Source organism: Oncorhynchus mykiss, chromosome 10 (genome assembly GCF_013265735.2).
Source record: "Oncorhynchus mykiss isolate Arlee chromosome 10, USDA_OmykA_1.1, whole genome shotgun sequence".
Lineage (NCBI taxonomy): Eukaryota > Metazoa > Chordata > Actinopteri > Salmoniformes > Salmonidae > Oncorhynchus > Oncorhynchus mykiss.
Window position 1 is genome coordinate 37,396,757 of NC_048574.1, and position 21,164 is coordinate 37,417,920.

General features: G+C 40.8%; 1 protein-coding gene and 1 non-coding gene across 4 annotated transcripts; one reads left to right on the plus strand and one right to left on the minus strand.

Annotated features, from left to right (window-relative positions):
* Positions 1 to 3,038: 3,038 nt before the first annotated feature.
* On the minus strand, positions 3,039 to 5,994 carry LOC110533817. The gene is made up of 6 exons (XR_005053658.1): positions 5,813 to 5,994; positions 4,994 to 5,020; positions 4,699 to 4,728; positions 4,473 to 4,520; positions 4,185 to 4,286; positions 3,039 to 4,022 (listed from the first exon to the last, which is right to left on the minus strand). It is a non-coding gene; the product is annotated as an uncharacterized LOC110533817 (transcript).
* Positions 5,995 to 7,590: 1,596 nt separating this feature from the next.
* LOC110533818 (SH3 domain-binding glutamic acid-rich-like protein) lies at positions 7,591 to 20,615 on the plus strand. Of its 3 annotated transcripts, XM_021618347.2 has the most exons (6): positions 7,591 to 7,883; positions 16,198 to 16,383; positions 17,315 to 17,395; positions 17,703 to 18,463; positions 18,739 to 18,876; positions 19,038 to 20,615. In XM_021618347.2, the coding sequence occupies exons 5-6, from the start codon at positions 18,747 to 18,749 to the stop codon at positions 19,712 to 19,714; spliced, it is 807 nt and encodes a 268-aa protein (XP_021474022.2). In that variant the 5' UTR covers positions 7,591 to 7,883; positions 16,198 to 16,383; positions 17,315 to 17,395; positions 17,703 to 18,463; positions 18,739 to 18,746; the 3' UTR covers positions 19,715 to 20,615. The 3 variants fall into 3 exon arrangements, with proteins under 3 accessions (XP_021474022.2, XP_021474025.1, XP_021474024.1); XM_021618350.2 differs by lacking the exons at positions 18,739 to 18,876; positions 19,038 to 20,615 and having other exon boundaries at positions 7,779 to 7,888; positions 17,703 to 18,128; XM_021618349.2 differs by lacking the exons at positions 7,591 to 7,883; positions 18,739 to 18,876; positions 19,038 to 20,615 and adding an exon at positions 11,712 to 12,086 and having other exon boundaries at positions 17,703 to 18,128.
* The last annotated feature ends 549 nt before the right edge of the window (positions 20,616 to 21,164 follow it).

A 21,164-nucleotide genomic window follows, 5' to 3' on the forward strand; every position in this document is an offset into this window, starting at 1 on the left:
TGTCCGTAGCTTATGCCTGCCCATACCATAACCCCACCGTCACCATGGGGAAGCACACAGCTAATCTTCTCTGAGACGGTTACCCACAGTTTCATCAGCTGTCCGGGTGGGAGGTCTCAGATGATCCTGCAGATGAAGAAGCCGAATGTAGAATTCCTGGACTGGAGTTGTTACATGTGGTCTGCGGTTGTGAGGCCGGTTGGACATACTGCCAAATTCTCTAAAACGACATTGGAGGGACTTATGGTAGAGACATGAACATTCAATTATCTGGCAACAGCTCTGGTGGACATTCCTGCAATCAGTATGCCAATTGTGCGCTCCCTCAACTTGAATCATCTGTGGCATTGTGTTGTGAAAAATTGCACATTTTAGTGGCCTTTTATTGTCCCCAGCACAAGGTGCACCTGTGTAATGATCATGCTGTTTAATCAGCCTCTTGATATGCCACATTTGTCAGGTGGATGGATTATCTTGGCAAAGGAGAAATGCTCACTAACAGTGATATAAACAAATTTGTGCACATCATTTGAGAGAAATACGCTTTTTGTGCATATGGAACTGGGATCTTTTACTTCAGCTCATGAAATCAACACTTTACATGTTGCGTTTATACAGTGCATTCGGAAAGTATTCAGACCCGTTGACTTTTTCCACCTTTTGTTAAGTTATAGCCTTATTCTAAAATTGATTACATAGTTTTTCCCCCTCAATCTACACACAATACCTCATAATGAAAAGCAAAAACAGGATCTTAGAAATGTTTGCAAATGTATTAAAAATAAAGAACTGAAATAAATGTACCTAAGTATTCAGACCCTTTACTCAGTACTTTGTTGAAGCACCTTTGGCAGCGATTACAGCCTCAAGTCTTCTTGGGTATGACGCTACAAGCTTGACACACTTGTATTTTGAGGAGTTTTTCCCATTCTTTGCGGATCCTCGCAAGCTTCATGTTGGATGGGGAGCTATTTTTGATCAGGTTCATCTCTCGGCTCTGCCTGGACCACTCAAGGACATTCAGAGACTTGTCCCGAAGCCACTCCTGAGTTGTCTTGGCTGTGTGCTAAGGGTAGTTGTACTGTTGGAAGGTGAACCTTTGCCCCAGTCTGAGGTCCTGAGCACTCTGGAGCAGGTTTTCATCAATGATTTTTCTGTACTTTGGTCTGTTTATCTTTCCCTCGATCTGGTCTTACAGTCCCTGCCGCTGAAAAACAGCATGGTGCTGCCACCACCATGCTTCACCATAGGGATGGTGTCAGGTTTCCCCCAGATGTGACGCTTGGCATTCAGGTAAAATAATTCAATTTTGGTTTCATCAGACCAGAAAATCTTGTTTCTTATAGTGTGGAGAGTCCTTTAGGTGCATTTTGGCAAAGTCCAAGGGGCTGTCATGTGCCTTTAACTGAGGAGTGGCTTCCGTCTAGCCACTCTACCATAAAGGCCTGATTGGAGTGCTGCAGAAATAGTTGTCCTTCGAGAAAGTTCTCACATGTCCACAGAGCCACTCTGGAGAGCTGTCAGTGACCATCAGGTTCTTGGTCACCTCCCTGACCAAGGCCCTTCTCCCCCAATTTCTCAGTTTGGCCAGGAGGCCAGCTCTATGAAGAGTCTTGGCGGTTCCACACTTCTTCCATTGACGAATGATGGAGGCCACTGTGTTCTTGGGAACCTTCAATGCTTGAGACATTTTTTGGTACCCTTCCCCAGATCTGTGCCTCGACACAATCCTGTCTCAGAGCTCTACGGACAATTCCTTCGACCTCATGGCTTGGTTTTTGCTCTGACATGCGCTGTCAACTGTGGGACCTTTTATATAGACAGGTGTGTGCCTTTCCAAATCATGTCCCGTACCTGCTGTTTTCGACTCTCTGTACCGCACCCGCTGTCTCTAACTATGAATGCTTAGCTTTGAAAAGCCAACTGACATTTACTCCTGAGGTACTGACCTGTTGCAACCTCTACAACCACTGTGATTATTATTTGACCCTGCTGGCCATCTATGAACATCTTGGCCATATACTGTTACATATACTGGCACAGCCAGAAGAGGACTGGCCACCTCTGGTTCCTCTCTCAGCTTCTGCCTTTCTAGGGAGTTTTTCCTAGCCACCATGCTTCTACATCTGCATTGCTTGCTGTTTGGGGTTTTAGGCTGGGTTTCTGTATAGCACTTTGTGACATCAGCTGATGTAAAAAGGGCTTTATGAATACATTTGATTGACGTCCAATCACTTGAATTTACCACAAGTGGACTCCAAGTTGTAAAAACATATCAAGGATGATCAATGGAAACAGGATGCACCTGAGCTGTTTTGACTCATAGCAAAGGGTCTGAATACTTATATACATTTGCTGACATTTCTAAACCTCTTTTCGCTTTGTCATTATGGAAGATTGCATGTATATAGAGGGAATTTAAAAGAAGGATATAGAAAAAGTCAAGGGGTCTGAATACTTTCCTAATGCACTGTATTTTTGTTCAGTATAATTTAAAATAAACAAACAAGTAAGGCTATTATACTTTTCTTGTGATGAGTAAGTTCTATTTTCTTGCCTTCACTACATGACACAAGCTGAACTGGTTTAGCATATACCTCAAAATATTAAAATAGTTGTAACTTCCAAGCAGCAGTACAGGTTTTTTTTCAGACAAGCACAAAACTTACCATAAACTACTAGTTGGAGCATGATTACAAATTTGCATGTCAAACAATCATAATGTATAGAACTGAAAAGTGTCATGCTTTTGCAAGACAGATAATGTCTTTGTGGTTATTTGTGCTGGCACGATACCTAGGGTCCTTTCAGTCTCATTTTTTATTTTGGTCAGCAAATAGTGACTGCGACATGTCGCCAAATCCAGTAGGTTGTAAAATGCTACCTTTGACCACAATCTGTTATAAGAATGTTAACTATATCAGTATTACAATAATATACATACCACAATAACAATCAGAACAACTGGTTGGCTAGATGGTCTACTATTGAGTTTAGATATGGTAATGATACAGTAATAATGACAAGTAAAGTCATGAGACCTTGCGCAACCTCATGAGAAATTACTATTTTATTAAATTCCAATTAAATATCCAGAACTTCAGTGGGAACACAGCTGCATATTTCAATAGATTAATTTTCCGTGTTAAAATCCCAACATTTGTTTCAAAAAGTATAATCAACTTCCAACAAGCCTCTTCCTCTGTTTAAATCATTTGTGTTAAAATAATTAAGAGCAAGTTTATTTAAAAAGCAGGTATGCCCACATTAGTGAAATTTAAAAAATGTTCTGCTTAATCTCCAGCACAACATCAACATATGTGAAAATGTGGGGTTTCTATGTTTTGTGATAAAAAAACTGAGGAAGTGTCCAATTAGTAGCTAATGATGGTAACTAATTTGTTAAAATCACACCATGCACACTGATGGTGTCATTGAAAATATTCCTATTTTTTAACAAAACAAATTTGCAATTTTCACATGTTGTTGCAGTGGTCCTCGAGATTATGAATATGAAGTTGAAAAATTGTGAAATTGTCCTTTAAGCCTGGAATGTTTAAATGTTTCCAAGATTGCTTACAGACAATCAAGTTGAAAATAAGTAAACACCTCCCAAAGAAAAAACACTGTACATAAAGGGTAAAAATACAACCACCTACAAAAGTGAAATGTTATGAGTTGGTGAACCTACAATGTGACACTATACCACCTGCAATTAGTCTGCCATCCAGCATTATTTTTTAAAGTCCCAACAAGGTACCAAAACTATGAAATAAACAAAACCGTAATTATGTTTTCTTAAAAACACTTTATGACCACTGCACAACAGAACAGTCCTCCATATTTAGCTGTGTTTTGAGCTAAAACCCTGTACCAATAATTACAAAATTGTTGATAAAAATATTCCTCTGTTAAGGTAATGGATGTTTTAGGGATAACATATGAGACTTGGGGGCCATACAAGGGAGGGGATTGGATGGACGGGAGTAGTGCTACTCAGTCTTCTCTTCTGGAGTCTCTACCTGTAAGGTGACAAAAGAGCCATTCACTGTGATACACTGAGAATCCTGAATGATTAATGCTTTTAGATGGATTTGCCTACAGAAATAGTAAGATACAACAACTAACTAATCAACCTTGGTAAAAGAAATGAGACCGTGTATCACTGATATGGCATGACATACTTCATCTGTCTTGATCTCGCCATTTTCAGTCTGGGTCTCCTCTTTAGGCTCCTCGACCGCTGCTGCCTTCGCCTTCTTCTTGTTATTTACTTATTTTTCTTTCTGTGGGGTCAATATACATGCATATATGTCAAATTGTCTCTGCCTGGCACCTCGGAATCAAGAAATTGTCTAAACATTTAATATGGGAATGTGCCAGAAAGAGCACAATGACATATTAAACACATGATAGGCATAATTATACTTAATCATGTAAATGAGTAGATATTGAAAGCAGGTAAATATTACCTTAGCTGGCTTTTTTGGATTTGGTGATGGTTTTGAAGGTACTGGTTTCTGAAAAATACAGAAGACTATATTGGTTCTCAAAGCAATTAATTGCATACCACGAAACAGGACATAAAACACATCATAGAATTTTAAAAAGTGGTGCTTATGCCCTTTATCAAATAATCACAATTCCAAAAGGAAGCTGTAAAAAAGTAAAAATAAATGTAAAAAATAATTTACTCACCGATGACAACCGTGCAGATCTCCTTGAAGGCTAATGTAACGAAAAATAATACTACTCAAAGGTGTGTGACAACATTTCTAAAGAAATTGAATGAGGATGCTTGATGTATTTTCATAATGCAGACAATTGAATATTTCCCTATTTCAAGAATGCATTATCTTTTAACTATTGGGAGTATTTTCTCAAATAATTTGATAAAATCACCAGTGATCACCATTGAGGATTTTAATCATGGTGAAGATTACAACCTGTAGCCTATTCAACAAGGGTGATATTCAGTGTGTGTATAACTTACCTCCTCATTGACATCGCCATCAGCTCCCTGCAAAATGTATGAAAAATACATTATTTAAGATAATAGATATGCATGCTTTTGTTTCCCAACATAATATCGCTGAATATTTACTTATCTATTGTCTAAAATGAGTAACTGCAAGTTGACAAACTTACTTAGCCCCTTGCAAACATAGGCGATAGCTTCCACTTTGCCCAAACAGACAGCCTCTACTAATTCTAGACAAGCGCTTCAAATTATATGCGTTGAGTAGCAGAAGCAGTTGCACCATTACTTTTTTAAGTGGGGCATTAGTCTTCATCGGTTTTCGCCAAATGTATAAGGGGGAGGGGCAGAATCAATTGTGTTCCGCCATCTGGTGATAAGGGGGAATAGCACCCATTTAACGCGATGAACAAAGAAATCATTCAAATAATTAACATTTGCGACGGTCTTAAAATGAAATTATCGAGGATTTTTTTTTTTTATTAAGTAAAAACTATACCCCCCTCGGTGCAGATTTACACGCTCTAACTGTCAAAAGGCATCCGTTTTGTTTCGCTGTGTTCGAGATGGATGGGATGGGAACTGCAAAGCATGGCTGCTTGTGGTTTCAATAGCATGGAGATCCAGTCTGGTTTCAGACAAGATTGTTTACGCCTCTTAAATAAATCGCAAAATACATTCTAAATTCGGGAAAATACGGCGATATTTGCAAACCAAAAAAATCGAATAATTATTTCAAATAGTTTTTTTTACAAGAGTGAACAAATTCGAAGGCTTCATAATATCACTGATTTATTCGGGCAAAAAGTATATCCGCATCTAAGCTCTACATACCTTTCTCTTGGGCATGTTGGAATGTAGGTTCTCTTCTTCAATTAAACTAAAGACCTATATTTTGTGATTGAGTTCACAGTTTGTAGAGAGTGATGTTCTCTTATTACTAATACTGTAGTAAACATATATATAGCACATTAAACCCAGTGGTTGGATGGGGGTGGGGATAGGTGCGGTTAAATGGTGACTGATGTTATGCTTGGCCAATCAAAGGATGGCATAAGGTGTCCCAAAAATAAAGATTTTGAACGTAGTTAATTTACGCGCCAAATTCCTAGTGAACGTGAATGAAGTATTCATGTTTTGTAACAGTATCCACTGACTGGCGCATGACATACGTTATAATGTTGCAATTGTGCAAGCATTCGTGCGCTTAACCAGTGTTGTAGTACTCGAGACCACATATTGAGTTTCTCGGTCTTGGATACAGTTGTACTCGGTCTTGACTCGGTATCGGACACGCAATTTCTTGCCGCGACCAGCCAAGTTAAACATTTATCCGCTTCTATTCAACCAGCGCATAAAACCGCATCGCCCGGCCTAATATATACACTCCTTTCTCGAAAGGTTAATATCTTAACAGCCTTTATCTATTATAGACATGTTTGCGCTTTGGCGAACCTATAGGCCTTCAGTATGTGACAAACACCAAATTGAAACTCTGCATGCAGAATTCTGAAAAAATATCCTCCATGTACAACACCAAATAATGCATGCAGAGCAGAATTAGTCCGATACCCACTAATTATCAAAATCCAGAAAAGAGCTGTTAAACTCTACAACCACCTAAAAGGAAGCGATTCCCAAACCTTCCATAACAAAGCCATCACCAACAGAGAGAAGAACCTGGAGAAGAGTCCCCTAAACAAGCTGGTCCTGGGGCTCTGTTCACAAACACAAACACACCCCACAGAGCCCCAGGACAGCAGCACAATTAGACCCAAGCAAATCATGAGAAAACAAAAAGATAATTACTTGACACATTGGAAAGAATTAACAAAAAAACAGAGCAAACTAGAATGCTATTTGTCCCTAAAGAGAGTACACAGTGGCAGAATACCTGACCCAAACTTAAGGAAAGCTTTGAACATGTACAGACTCAGTGAGCATAGCCTTTCTATTGAGAAAGGCCGCAGTAGAAGGCCGCCGTAGGCAGACATGGCTCTCAAGAGAAAAGACAGGCTATGTGCACACTGCCCACAAAATGAGGTGGAAACTGAGCTGCACTTCCTAACCTCCTGCCCAATGTATGACCATATTAGAGACAGATATTTCCCTCAGATTACACAGATCCACAAAGAATTCGAAAACAAACCCAATTTTGATAAACTCCCATATCTACTGGGTGAAATACCACAGTGTGCCATCACAGCAGCAAGATTATTGACCTGTTGCCACAAGGGCAACCAGTAAAGAAAAAACACCATTGTAAATACAACCCATATTTATGTTTATTTATTTTCCCTTGTGTACTTTAACCATTTGTACATTGTTACAACACTGTATATATACATAATATAACATTTGTAATGTCTTTATTATTTTGAAACTTCTGTATGTGTAATGTTTACTGTTAATTTTTATTGTTTATTTCACTTTTGTATATTACCTACCTCACTTGCTTTGGCAATGTTAACACATGTTTCCCATGCCAATAAAGCCCCTTGAATTGAATTGACAGGTTCGTGATTCTGTTAGGACAGCAACCGTAACACCAGCGCACTCAAGTAGAATAGTGCACTTTTTGTAAAACACAAAAAGGGCCAGTGGTATAGTGGAGGGTATACGCAGGTATAAACCTATACCATTTTTTTATTCTCCAGTGGGCATTGCTTATACTTACTTCTTAATCCCTATTTATGTGTATCAACGTAGTGTAGGTATACGATTTATCAATTATATCATTCATTCACAAAGTAGCCTACAAAATCACAAAGCACGTAAAATATATTCACATGCGCGCTGGGCACAGCCTAGTTTCAACGGAATATCATCTGCCAGGAGCAAGAGTGTGCAGCTCTCAGCTGGTTTTGGAATGGAGCAGCTGACAGATGAATGACGTCCGTAGCAGGTAGGGTACGAAAGACGTTTCAATTTATGATATCTACCAGTAAATGCTAACTAATGCAACAATGGGTATGCAAACCAGGTATTGAACAAGTTTTATCCTAAATGTTGGTTAGTAGGCTATTTGTGATGCGCAAATAGCCTACTATCAAGGCATCAAGGTTTTGGACATGGATGGGCCTGGGTGGACAGAGGCCCACTGGGGAGCCAGTTTGATGTGTTTTAAGCATTACTGTGGATTTCGAATTTGTTTGTTTTTATTTTTCCTCAACAAAAAGTGTGATTTTGAGAGCGCAAATCTATTTATGCTAGCCCAACACAGAACGTTAGATAGCTGCTAGGAAGATGTCATTTCATGCCTTCCCCTCATCGTTTTCGGTGGCAGTATAGACTTTACGTCCGTCCCCTCGCCCCGACCTGGGCGCTAACCAGGGACGCTCTGCACACGTCAACAGTCATCCTCGAAGCATCGTTACCCATTTCTCCACAAAAGCCACGGCTTCACTACGTCAAGATCTCAGAGCAAGTAACGTCACCGATTAAAACGCCACTAGCGCGCTCCACCGCTAACTAGCTAGCCAGTTCACATCGGCTACATATACAAAGCTAGAGATGCAGATGTGATTTTGTTAGCTAGCAAGAACTCGAACGACTGTTATACAGTTAGCATATCTCTAGCATTCGCAAATTCCCTCTGGCCATCTACTCCGATTTCAGAGCACTCTCGTCTGTGTGTGCTGGAGCACAGAACTGATTAATTTACTAACATGCAACACCTGCTGAATGACAGGTCAGTAAATGTAGGGGGAAAAGTTAGTCAAGAACGCTCTAGATAACATGTAAACAGCTCTGCTACGGCAAATAAAATGGTCAGTGACGTGGTCTCTCATTTGTGTCTGGAAGTAGCAAGCTCTCCAACTTTAGCCAGTTAGCTTGGGTGCTTGGTTGGGACAAGCATGCATCGGCAGGCAAGCTGCAGAAAGAAGATGAGGCTACAGTTCCCCACCGTTTATCAGTGCAATTTTATTAACAAACTAGCTAAAAGTTTGAGGGTTTATCTAATGTTCCTTCCTTAGATTTTAGCTCATCTTGCTCTGCCTAGCATTAGTTGTTGATGTGCATAACTACCTTTTCATGATTGTATGATCAAAAGGACTGTAAAGTTACCAAATGTAAGAGGACTCCCGTGGTGTTAACATATATCCATTCAGGTTTATTTTGTGGCTTTTGGCGAATGCATTCTGATGATCTAAAGTCCGCTGTTGCAACTGACTGTAAACACAGTCCAATTCAAAGTGAATGATGGCAGGCCCATGTGGCAAATTGCTTGTTTGTATAAAGGTCTACTGTACCTCTGATTGGCTATAGCTCACCGGTCTGTGTTGACTCCAGTAGTTTGGTTTTATTCACTGCAGTGTCAATTAATTGTCCAAAAGCACAGCTGCTTTCCACTCTACACTGCTATAGAATTTTCACAACATTCTATCTAAGTCGTCGGTTGTCAGAAATGTAAGTGTTATTCTGCCTGGGTGTGTATATGAACAGATTAACATTTAAAGTGGAACTGACACACATTATTTTAAAAGAGAAAGCACACTGCAAAAGTTCCACTCACCAGATGATCATTTGAAACCTAACTTATTGTTGAAAGTCATTATTTATTTTTTTAAATTTTACCCCTTTTTCTCCCCAATTTCGTGGTATCCAATTGTTGTAGTAGCTACTATCTTGTCTCATTGCTACCGTACGGGCTCGGGAGAGACGAAGGCTGAATGTCATGCGTCCTCCGATACACAACCCAACCAGCCGTACTGCTTCTTAACACAGCGCGCATCCAACCCGGAAGCCAGCCGCACCAATGTGTCGGAGGCTACACCGTGCACCTGGCAACCTTGGCTAGCGCGCACTGCGCCCGTCCCGCCACAGGAGTCGCTGGTGTGCGATGAGACAAGGAGATCCCTACCGACCAATCCCTCCCTAACCCGGACGATGCTAGGCCAATTGTGCGTCGCCCCACGGACCTCCCGGTCGCGGCCGGTTACGACAGAGCCTGGGCGCGAACCCAGGGACTCTGATGGCACAGCTGGTGCTGCAGTACAGCGCCACCCGGGAGGCTGAAAGTCATTCTTGAAAAGGGAAAAGCTAACAAAATACCAACAATCTTCTTTGATTGCTAGCTAGACAATGGGAAAACTACTGCTCTCTATTGTGACCTGTTGGCCTTCAAGGCAGCAGAAGTTATGATACGTTTTTGTAAAAATGGTCCCACTCATTAAGTCAAAATGTGATTGGTTGAGTCCACTGTCACTCAAAATAATTGCCCTAATACAGTTGAATGGCAGATGTCTTTATCTAGTTTATGGTGGCCTAGCCAATGGCTGATTTAGCTAGATTTCTCCCCCTAGAGACCAGCAAAAGAAAAATCCTGATTTGATCTTTTTTCTTCTTCTTTAGTGTTAACCCTTTCCAACAAATATTGAAGAGATTAAATCAGATCATTGAAAATAATATAATTATAATTTTATAAATCCTTAGCCCCTCTCTGAAGGCGTAGAAGGCCCAATGTTCCCCACTGTGTTTGGGTTAGTAATAATTCATAGTGGCTCTATTTTTCCTCCACAGCATTTTCTCACTATTCTGAATGTATAAAAAAATCCATATGTTGTTCAAAATGTTAATATTTCAGAACTCTTATTATGGTGTTGATTTGACAAAATTACAATTGGACTCGCATTTTTCTGGCCCCACCTCTGTTCTTCACTTTGAAATCGGTCTCGAACACAACACTGCTCTTAACATTAAAACATTGGAAGACGGGACCAAATAGAGTCCCACAGTGGAGGTGTCATAATACCAATTAAACCCAGTGGTCAAACAGGGAAATGGTTCCAATCGTTTTTACACCATTCATTTTCCCCATTTTAGAAACACTTAAAATAAGGGCTGTGTTTCGTATAGGCTTACCCTGGCATGATGTTTTGATAACCATGTAAATCTCTCTCGGACAAGGTCACATTATTTATTTGGCTCCATTTGCGCTCATATTCGAAAATGATAATTAGCCTCAAAGTAGACATTACGCAAGACTACAAACCCCAGCAGGCTCCTGCAAGTCATCGCTAGCTGAAACCTTTGCTAAACAGGTATTAGCAGCTAACGGGTATTTTGTTTACAGGCGAATATTAATAAAAGTTACCTTGTCCGAGAGAGATTTGCACGGTTATCGAAACGTCTCGCTAGGGGAAGCCTACATGCAACACAGACCTTATATGAAGTAGTTCTAAAATCTCCGACTCTCAAATGAATGGTGAAAAAACTATTGGAACAATTTCCGAGTTTTACCGCTAGGTTTCATGGGTATTATGACTCATACTGTGGTACTCAATGACTCTGCCAAATACCCTATGAAAGTCCCGCCTACTCTCTGTTGCAGATTCGGTACTGTTTTTGAACGGGCTTCAAATTTCTATAATCAAATTCATGAAAACGTGGTCATTTACGATATTTGTAAAATTATATTCGTGGATTAATTCGTGGACCTGATGCCTTTTAATGAAGGTTTTCGATTGCGTTTTCAAAATCGAAAACCTTCGTGAAAGCCATTGGGTGTAAATTAATCCACGAATATGAATATCATGTTACATATATCTTAAATTACCATATTTTCATGAATTTGATTATATAAGCATGACGCCCATGCAAAAACAGTTTTACACCAGGAAGTAGGCGGGACGTTCATAGGATATAATCACCCGGATTTTTCATAGGCTTATTCTCTTTTCAGACAGTATATAGTATATAGTAGTTAGAAGGTTATGAGCCTATTACTATATTTTCCTTATGTCTGAGAACATCTATTAGCTTTATTTCAATTATTTGAATTGAAATTCTTGAAAAATCTGTGAGGAGCATTTATTACTTATTTATAGACTATATGAATAGGATAACAAAATATTAACATAGTCAAATGTATTTGAAAATGCATTTAGAAAGCACTACAATATATAGTTTGAAGTGTTCCCAATTGTTTTCAGAGATCTGATTTCCATCTGTTGTTACGGTGTTAGAGAGCGAGAGAGAGAGAAAAAGAGAGAGAGAGGGAGATCATTTGGAGACGTCGATGCTTTGCTCACTTGGGTTTTGGGGAGTGAACCAAACAGCCATGGTAATAAAAGTCTTCATAGCATCATCCTCTGGATCGACAGCGGTAAGAAATCTTGAGTATTGAGTAAGCCTTATAGCATATTGACCGTTTATGTTCATTTTCTTGGCAAATTCAAAGTATTTGCATTAGGTGTTTCGGGCTCCTACAAATGAGCTATTGTGTTGTAGCTATGCAGACTTTATCATATTAAATGTATTAAGCTCTATGGAAATGATCTTTCTTTTGAAAGTTGTGCATGGGATGTCCCGAGCAATAGAGTAGAAGCTGGGACTGACAGCTGCACAAATACATTCGATTCTATAGTATTCTCATGCATGACAATGCATAGGCTATTGTAATTAACCTAAAACAATGATTTGATAAAGAGGGCCTTCAATTTGGGAGATATTGATTTGTCATATGACTATTATTCTATTCATTTGTATATATTGTTAATTTAGTGTTAACACAAAACTATGATTGTATTGTATCTAAAATGCATTTACAGCACAGTATAAAATCAAAAGAGGATACATAATCACATATTCATTGTCTGTGAGAGTAGCAGTCTCTTACTCCTGCTCAACCCCCTCTGTGTCTACGAAGGTTTTTAGGAGTGAGCATGCAGACACAAGAATGTTTAGGTAAAGCACTTGGTTAAACAAATGGCCTTGTGGTGAGGGTTAGGGGTCAAACTTAACTAGACTCTACCATCAGATGTTGACTCCTCCACCACAACCTTCCTCCATTTTCCTGTTTCCTGTGTGCCACCACTCCTTCCCTACATACTGCAAAACAACACGCCTAGACTAAAGGACCATTGCCAGTGGTGTTCTGTGCCAGAACAGCTGGACAGGATCAGTCTTTGGACATGTGAACTTCATACCTCACCCAATTGCATCACTCTCTAAAGAATGGTGAGGGTAGCTGAATCAGGCAAAGAGCACAATGGCTACAGAACGACTGCCTCAGCTAACCTCTGAAATATCTGGTCTGAAACGACGGATATTATTGCTTACTGTGAATTTGCAAGTCAAAACCATGACTATACAGAAATGTTGTCTATACAGGATTTTCTAGACAGGCTTCTATGTGCAGTGCAAAGTTTAGACAGAACAGAAGAGGTTGCAAGGGAACACTGGGCTCTCCTCCTACTGCCATATTTGGTCTGTGCCTGTCTTCTGAGCTGATCCTGGTTGTACAGAGGCCTTATTGGGTCCGTCTCAGTCCCCAGGCTCTCCTGTAGAATGCAGCCCAGCTGCAGAGGCTCTGCAAAGTGAATAGAGGCTTATCTCCCCATACTCCACCCTTTATTACACATCAAAACAGTATTATTATTGTATGTTTATTACTAGGGATGCACCGATATGAAATTTTTGGCCGATATCCTATATTTTCCTTGCCAAAAAAACGGTAACGATAACCAATATTTAGAATTTTAATGGTCTTTTAAGCATTCTAGTACAGTTAAATAGTTACACACACATGGACGCAGAGGTCTAAGGCACTGCATCTCAGTGTGAGAGTTATCACTACAGTCCCTGTTACGAATCCATGGGAGTCCCATAGGGCAGCTCACAATTGGCCCAGCGTCGTCCGAGTTTGGCCGGGGTAGGCCGTCATTGTAAATAACAATTTGTTCTTAACTGACTTGCCTAGTTAAAATAAAGGTTACACCCACACACCACACCACACTGACCAAAAAGTTATTTTGTTGGCATTTACGTATGTCCCAATTACCAGTAAAACATAATCAAAACCACCGAATCACTTGTTCAAAGCCTTGAGTACTTTTGCAAGTTTTAACTCCACGGTCTGTGTCGGCAGTTTTGTTGAGCAGGCGTTTCAATGCCATGACAGAGGGTATCACGTCTGCTGCAGACGCAGTTGATGAGCTTATTTCTCCAGTCAGTTGTTCGAATAGCACTAGGAGAGTGTTCATGTTTCCACGTTTCAAACATGTTCTCAAATGCCATTGAAATGACAGCGCCGGTATGAGAACCAGCACATTCTTGAGCATGCAATACAGCTTTCCTCAGTACGAAATACTTATCGACCCACAGTGCTGTCAGACTCAGCATGCTCATTGGGCTGACATTGCTGGTCCAAATGTCAGTTGTGAAGCTAATAGCAGTGACGCCCATAGCAAGTAGCTCATAGATATGCGTTGCAACAATACTGTGTAACTCCGGTAGAGCAACATCTAAAAAAATAGTGCGTACCGGTGTTCGAACAGTCAGTGAAAGCCAACATCATCCACGACAGAGAATGGTTGATTGTCAAGGGCAATGAATTCCATTATCTTGCCGTTTGTTTACTTGTTGGAATTGTGCGCTTAGTATTTTTCTGCTTTTGTTCTGTGTAGCACTGTATTTTGTGGCGTCATTACGTCATCTACCTACGTTATATAGGTGTGCACGTCAGCTTTGACATCGGTTTTGCACATCAGCGTTAAACTAGACATCGGGCTGATGCCGATGTTGCCATTTTTAGCTAATATTGGCCGATTCCGATATGCTCACTGATACAGTGCCTTGCGAAAGTATTCGGCCCCCTTGAACTTTGCGACCTTTTGCCACATTTCAGGCTTCAAACATAAAGATATAAAACTGTATTTTTTTGTGACGACATTTATTGGATATTTCAAACTTTTTTAACAAATCAAAAACTGAAAAATTGGGCGTGCAAAATTATTCAGCCCCCTTAAGTTAATACTTTGTAGCGCCACCTTTTGCTGCGATTACAGCTGTAAGTCGCTTGGGGTATGTCTCTATCAGTTTTGCACATCGAGAGACTGACATTTTTTCCCATTCCTCCTTGCAAAACAGCTCGAGCTCAGTGAGGTTGGATGGAGAGCATTTGTGAACAGCAGTTTTCTGTTCTTCCCACAGATTCTCGATTGGATTCAGGTATGGACTTTGACTTGGCCATTCTAACACCTGGATATGTTTATTTTTGAACCATTCCATTGTAGATTTTGCTTTATGTTTTGGATCATTGTCTTGTTGGAAGACAAATCTCCATCCCAGTCTCAGGTCTTTTGCAGACTCCATCAGGTTTTCTTCCAGAATGGTCCTGTATTTGGCTCCATCCATCTTCCCATCAATTTTAACCATCTTCCCTGTCCCTGCTGAAGAAAAGCAGGCCCAAACCATGATGCTGCCACCACCATGTTTGACAGTGGGGATGGTGTGTTCAGCTGTGTTGCTTTTACGCCAAACATAACGTTTTGCATTGTTGCCAAAAAGTTCAATTTTGGTTTCATCTGACCAGAGCACCTTCTTCCACATGTTTGGTGTGTCTCCCAGGTGGCTTGTGGCAAACTTTAAACGACACTTTTTATGGATATCTTTAAGAAATGGCTTTCTTCTTGCCACTCTTCCATAAAGGCCAGATTTGTGCAATATACCACTGATTGTTGTCCTATGGACAGAGTTTCCCACCTCAGCTGTAGATCTCTGCAGTTCATCCAGAGTGATCATGGGCCTCTTGGCTGCATCTCTGATCAGTCTTCTCCTTGTTTGAGCTGAAAGTTTAGAGGGACGGCCAGGTCTTGGTAGATTTGCAGTGGTCTGATACTCCTTCCATTTCAATATTATCGCTTGCACAGTGCTCCTTGGGATGTTTAAAGCTTGGGAAATCTTTTTGTATCCAAATCCGGCTTTAAACTTCTTCACAACAGTATCTCGGACCTGCCTGGTGTGTTCCTTGTTCTTCATGATGCTCTCTGCACTTTTAACAGACCTCTGAGACTATCACAGTGCAGGTGCATTTATACGGAGACTTGATTACACACAGGTGGATTGTATTTATCATCATTAGTCATTTAGGTCAACATTGGATCATTCAGAGATCCGCACTGAACTTCTGGAGAGAGTTTGCTGCACTGAAAGTAAAGGGGCTGAATAATTTTGCACGCCCAATTTTTCAGTTTTTGATTTGTTAAAAAAGTTTGAAATATCCAATAAATGTCGTTCCACTTCATGATTGTGTCCCACTTGTTGTTGATTCTTCACAAAAAAATTAAGTTTTATATCTTTATGTTTGAAGCCTGAAATGTGGCAAAAGGTCGCAAAGTTCAAGGGGGCCGAATACTTTCGCAAGGCACTGTATACTGTACATCCCTAATTATTATATTACCTATTTATATATCTCATCTCCTTTCTGCCTGTAGATTAAGAAGCAGCAGCAAGACATCATGGGTTTCCTAACTGTCAACAAGATTGACTTTAAGGAGTGTGACATCGTAACTAGTGAAGAAAACAGGAAATGGATGAGGGAGAACGTACCTGAGGACTTCCGACCAATGACGGGGGTCCCCCTGCCTCCACAGATATTTAATGAAGAACATTACTGTGGGGTGAGTGTTGTACTGTACTGACGCCTTCACAGTGTAGTGAAGCTTACTGTCTGAAGCTGATGAGAGGTCAAAGGACAGACAGTATGCTAGCAACTGCATAGTAAAGAAAAGTATGCTTTGATAAGCAAAAGTGCCTGGTTTATATTTTTTCTGTTCTAATTTAAGGTAGACATTCTCAACGTACTCTTTGAGAATATTGCAGCCTGGTACCTTTGTAGCAATTTGTGTAATAATGATAAATAATAATAAAGTTTATTTTAAGCGCTTTTCACCCAAAGTTACTTTACAAACACAAGAACATCAGCAGGGTAAAACAGATATAAAATCATGTATTCAAATAATTAAGAATATTAATATACCCAACATTAGGAAACCCCCCCCCCCCCCCCCCCGTCCTTTTTGCTCTCAGAACAGCCTCAATTCGTTGGGTACGGACTCTACAAGGTGTCGAAAGTATTCCACAGGGATGCTGGCCCATGTTGACTCTAATGCTTCCCACAGTTGTGTCAAGTTGGCTGGATGTCCTTTGGGACTCATGCAGCTGAATTTTGAATATGTTGAAGTCTGTCCAGTGTTTTGGAGGGGAGTCTGAATGGCGTTGCAGTAGTCCATGCGTGATAAATCAAAGACGTGAATGAGGGTTTCAGCAGCGAGGTCAGTGAGAGAAGATCTGAGTCGTGAGATGTTTTGAGGTGGAAGATGGCTGCCTTGGTGATGTTCCAGATGTGGGGTTCAAATGACAGAGTTGGGTCAAATGTAACACTAAGGTTCCTGACAGTGGAGTTGGAGTGGATTGTGCAGCCGTCTATTGTCATGTTGAGTTGACCCAGTCTCTTGATGACGGAGTTGAGGTCCATGAGCATGATCTCTGTTGTAATAATTTTCTGAAACATACTTAGTGAGACAGCTACCTTTTGTATTGTCGTTGCAGAATTATGAGGCCTTCTTTGATGCCCGTGAGGAGCATGCAGTGTATGCATTCTTGGGCCTAACAGCCCCTCCAGGCTCCAAGGTAAAGATCAAGGCCTTATGGACATACTACGTCTGTCAAAACCACACACAGAGGACCATACTCATGTGCAAGTTACCAGTCCATCTATTTTGAATGATTGCTTGTTTCCGCTACTACCATGTATTTCACAGCTCTGTTGCCAAACAGAGGCAATGAAGGATGACCTGCAGGTCCAGACTGTTCTGTTGGCAACTGTAAAAATTGTTCCTGTGAAATTACATACACCTTTTGGTGGAAGCATAATTACAATTGGTCTCAACCCTGGTGTTGCATCATTTTCTTAGCACTGTTTTCATACCACCCACAGGAAGCAGAGGCCTTGGCTGGACTGGAGCAACAGTAGCCGCATGGTTTTGATTAGCAGACCACAGTGCCCTCTCCTGTCATCCTCCATTCAGCTCTACAGCAGCTTGCCACTGCTCGTCTGGAAAACGTCTTCTCAGACCAATCATAGCGCTTTATTTTGTTGTGAAAGGTAATCAGAATGGTATCAAATTGACCAAATGTTGTGTTTTTTGACAATGTCTTTAAAGTGGTGACCTTGTACTGCTACAATAGTTCCAAGTCAATGCTGGGCAGTATCCCATGTTCAATATCATATTGAAATCAAGGCAGAATGAGTGCCCAAATACTAGGAATTTAGTAGATGACAAAGACATGCTTTGCACATATGAGAATATTTAATTCAATGAGATATTTTTCATGTTTGATAATAAAAGTGTTACTTTTACTACTCAGTCTCTCTTATTCTTACCCAGTTTCCTTGTTATTCTTGTTTAGCTCAAATTAACATTGCAAAGAATACCGTTGTCACATAATTGTTTCAGTTCTCCTTACATTCTAAATGGAATGCCACAGAAGGCAGAAGCTGAAAAGCAGGGGCAGTGAGTGTTCTAATTTTATTTCTAACAATGCTTCCTGTTTTTGACATTTGCTACTCAGAAGCTCAGTACAATTAGGGACAGCACATTACCGTGGCTGCTCACCAGTTAGAGAAATCTGTAGCTAACTTATAAACGTTGTATTAGTGGACAGACTAAAGGAACACCATCTATTATAAAAACAGAGGTAGGGATATTGTCAGTATCTGTCATGTGTTTTATACTATTTTATGTTTTATGTGACCTGGCAAGAGAATCTAAATATTTATTTATCTTTCGAACCTGATAGACTATGTCATGCTAACATGATTATTTGGGGTGGTTTCCTGGAACCAGATTAATGCTAGTCCTGTAATAAAATCTATGGAGAATCACAATTGAAATTGCTAGTTGAATTGAACAATTGCTTGTTGGTGTGGTTTACTGCTATGTTGTATTGAGACAATTTGCATTGTTATGTAGTGGTTGTCATGTTGGGAGAAGCCTTCATCAGAGTCTTCAGGTACAGGGAAGAGGATTGTGACCCCCATTCCACAAAGGCTCAGGAACTTCCACCACATCCTAGCCCCAATATAATTCTGACCCCAGGTTCAATGTCAGGTAAGCATTTGGGATTTGTCTGAAATGCTGCATGTTTTTCTGGATCAGTAGAATATGCTTTATCTTACAATGTTCATAGATGATGAGTATGATGTTTTATAATTGTTTTCATTTTTTATTGCCATATTTTTAAATGTGCTTCTGGTGTATTGACTGCATAGGAAACATGGAAGGTCTGGTGCAGTCTGATCCTAGAGTGACAACCAGGCTCAGTGATGCCCTCACCATCCCCAATAGCCACTGTGATGACTATGGTGACCTGGAGCTCTATCGCTCCTGGTGCTGCACCACCTTCTGCAAAGACTACCCCGACCTGCAGCTCAGAGGGGACCATGTGGGAAACAGGAGCTCAGAGAGCCCGCGGCTGGAGAATGAGGGGTTCGAAGGACCACTTCTTCAATCTCAGGACCTGGGAGAGCTGGAGGCCTTGGAACCCACAGGGCCTGTGGAGCCTAGGGTGCAGGTGGAGTCCCAGCCCCTGCAGGATGAGGGTTGCCTGGTCATGGACAACAGCATCATCACCCTGAACAGGGAGCCTCTATCCAATTCCATGCTGAACGGCTATCTGGAGAGTAAGCTGCTGGAGGTGTACAGACAGCACATGCAGGACAGCCTGGCCCGGGGCAGCTCTCCCCTGGTCCAGACACCTCCCCAGGGCCTGATACCAGCCCCAGTAATGCAGCTCAGCCTGCATCTCTGTCAGGACCACGGCCTGGACTCCAGTACGGCCCAGAGCATCGTCATCCACTACCTTAGCACCTACACCGTGGCTAGCTCCCACTTCAGCTCCCCCAACCTGCGCATCTCCAACCCTGAGCCTAGAAGAAAGCCCACCTGACTGAAACCAGCAGTAGTTTCACTTTGTCCTCCAACTAACATACTTGACAATGGTCTACAGTTTTAGTTTCGTTTTCTCTGTACTGAATCTGTATACTTGGTGGTCAGTTGTATTGCATTTGGTTCAATAGGTAAATTAAATTGATTGTTTGGGATGTAGATCCCTTCATTTTGTTGAATTGTTAGAAGAAATATCTTTAGAAAATGCCACAATGTCCATAATATCTACTTCATAAATGCGACCAGTTCCTATAATGCAATACTTGGGAGCCTGAGACAATCCCAAGCTTTCAAGTTGAAGGACAAAGAGGAGACAAACTGTAAGGTGAGGGATAACTTAGTTCTTGTAAGCATCTTGGTTCTTGTTTCTGAGAAATGATTCCTCACAGATATTGCAAATCTGAAATTATATTGTCATAACCACAGACTATTACTAAACAGTAAAAAATAGCTATTTTGCTATCTTGGTTGTCAGAAAGAGTTGGAAAATATTGACACCTGCTGTCATACATAAACATTGCATGTTAACTGCAAGTGTCACATAACATTTTGACAAGAAAGCACATTATACACATCGGTGTCAGATCAACATATCAAGCTCTGCCAAATTTGAAACGCTTTTTAATCTTAGATGCAACTGACTGAATAGAATACATGAATATGCTAAAGCACTGAGCTATTGCCGTCATGTCTTGTGGAGAATAAACTGGCCATTTGAATGGGTAGTGAAATTGACTACACTAAGTGTACAAAACATTAAGAACACCTTCCTACTATTCAGTTGCACCCTCCACCCCCCTTTGCCCTAAGAACAGTCTCAATTCATTGGGGCATGGACTCTACAAGGTGTCGAATGCATTCCACAGGGATGCTGACCCATGTTGACTCCAATGCTTCCCACAGTTGTGTCAAGTTGGCTGAATGTCCTTTGGATGGTGGACCATTCTTGAAACACACAGGAAACTGTTGAGTGTGAAAAACCCAGCAGCGTTGCAGTTCTTAACACAAGCAGGTGCGCCTGGCACCTACTACCATACCCTGTTCCAGGGCACTAAAATATTTTTTCTTGCCCATTCACCCTCTGAATGGAACACATACACATGCCATGTCTCAATTGTCTCAAGGCTTAAAAATCATTTTTGAACCTGTCTCCTTCCCTTCATCTACACTGATTGAAGTGGATTTAACAGGTGATACTAACAAGGGAACATAGCTTTCACCTGGATTTACCTGGTCAGTCTATGTCATGGAAAGAGCATGTGTTCTTAATGTTTTGTCCACTCAGTGTATAAAAGTATACTAAACATAAGGTGCATATCAGACACTTTCTGGTTTAGCCATGACAGGTTGTTATTTTACCTCTGAGGAGGCCTATTGATCTAGATCACTGTCAATCATATCAAGTGAATGTCATGACTCAGGTGGGTAGCTTCATTTCAGAAATCCCCCTC

Coding starts and splice junctions, on each gene's coding strand:
- LOC110533818 (XM_021618347.2), top strand. CDS start 18,747: ATGTTGGGAGAAGCCTTCATCAGAGTCTTCAGGTACAGGGAAGAGGAT. Junction 18,877..19,037: donor GACCCCAGGTTCAATGTCAG/GTAAGCATTTGG, acceptor TTGACTGCATAG/GAAACATGGAAGGTCTGGTG.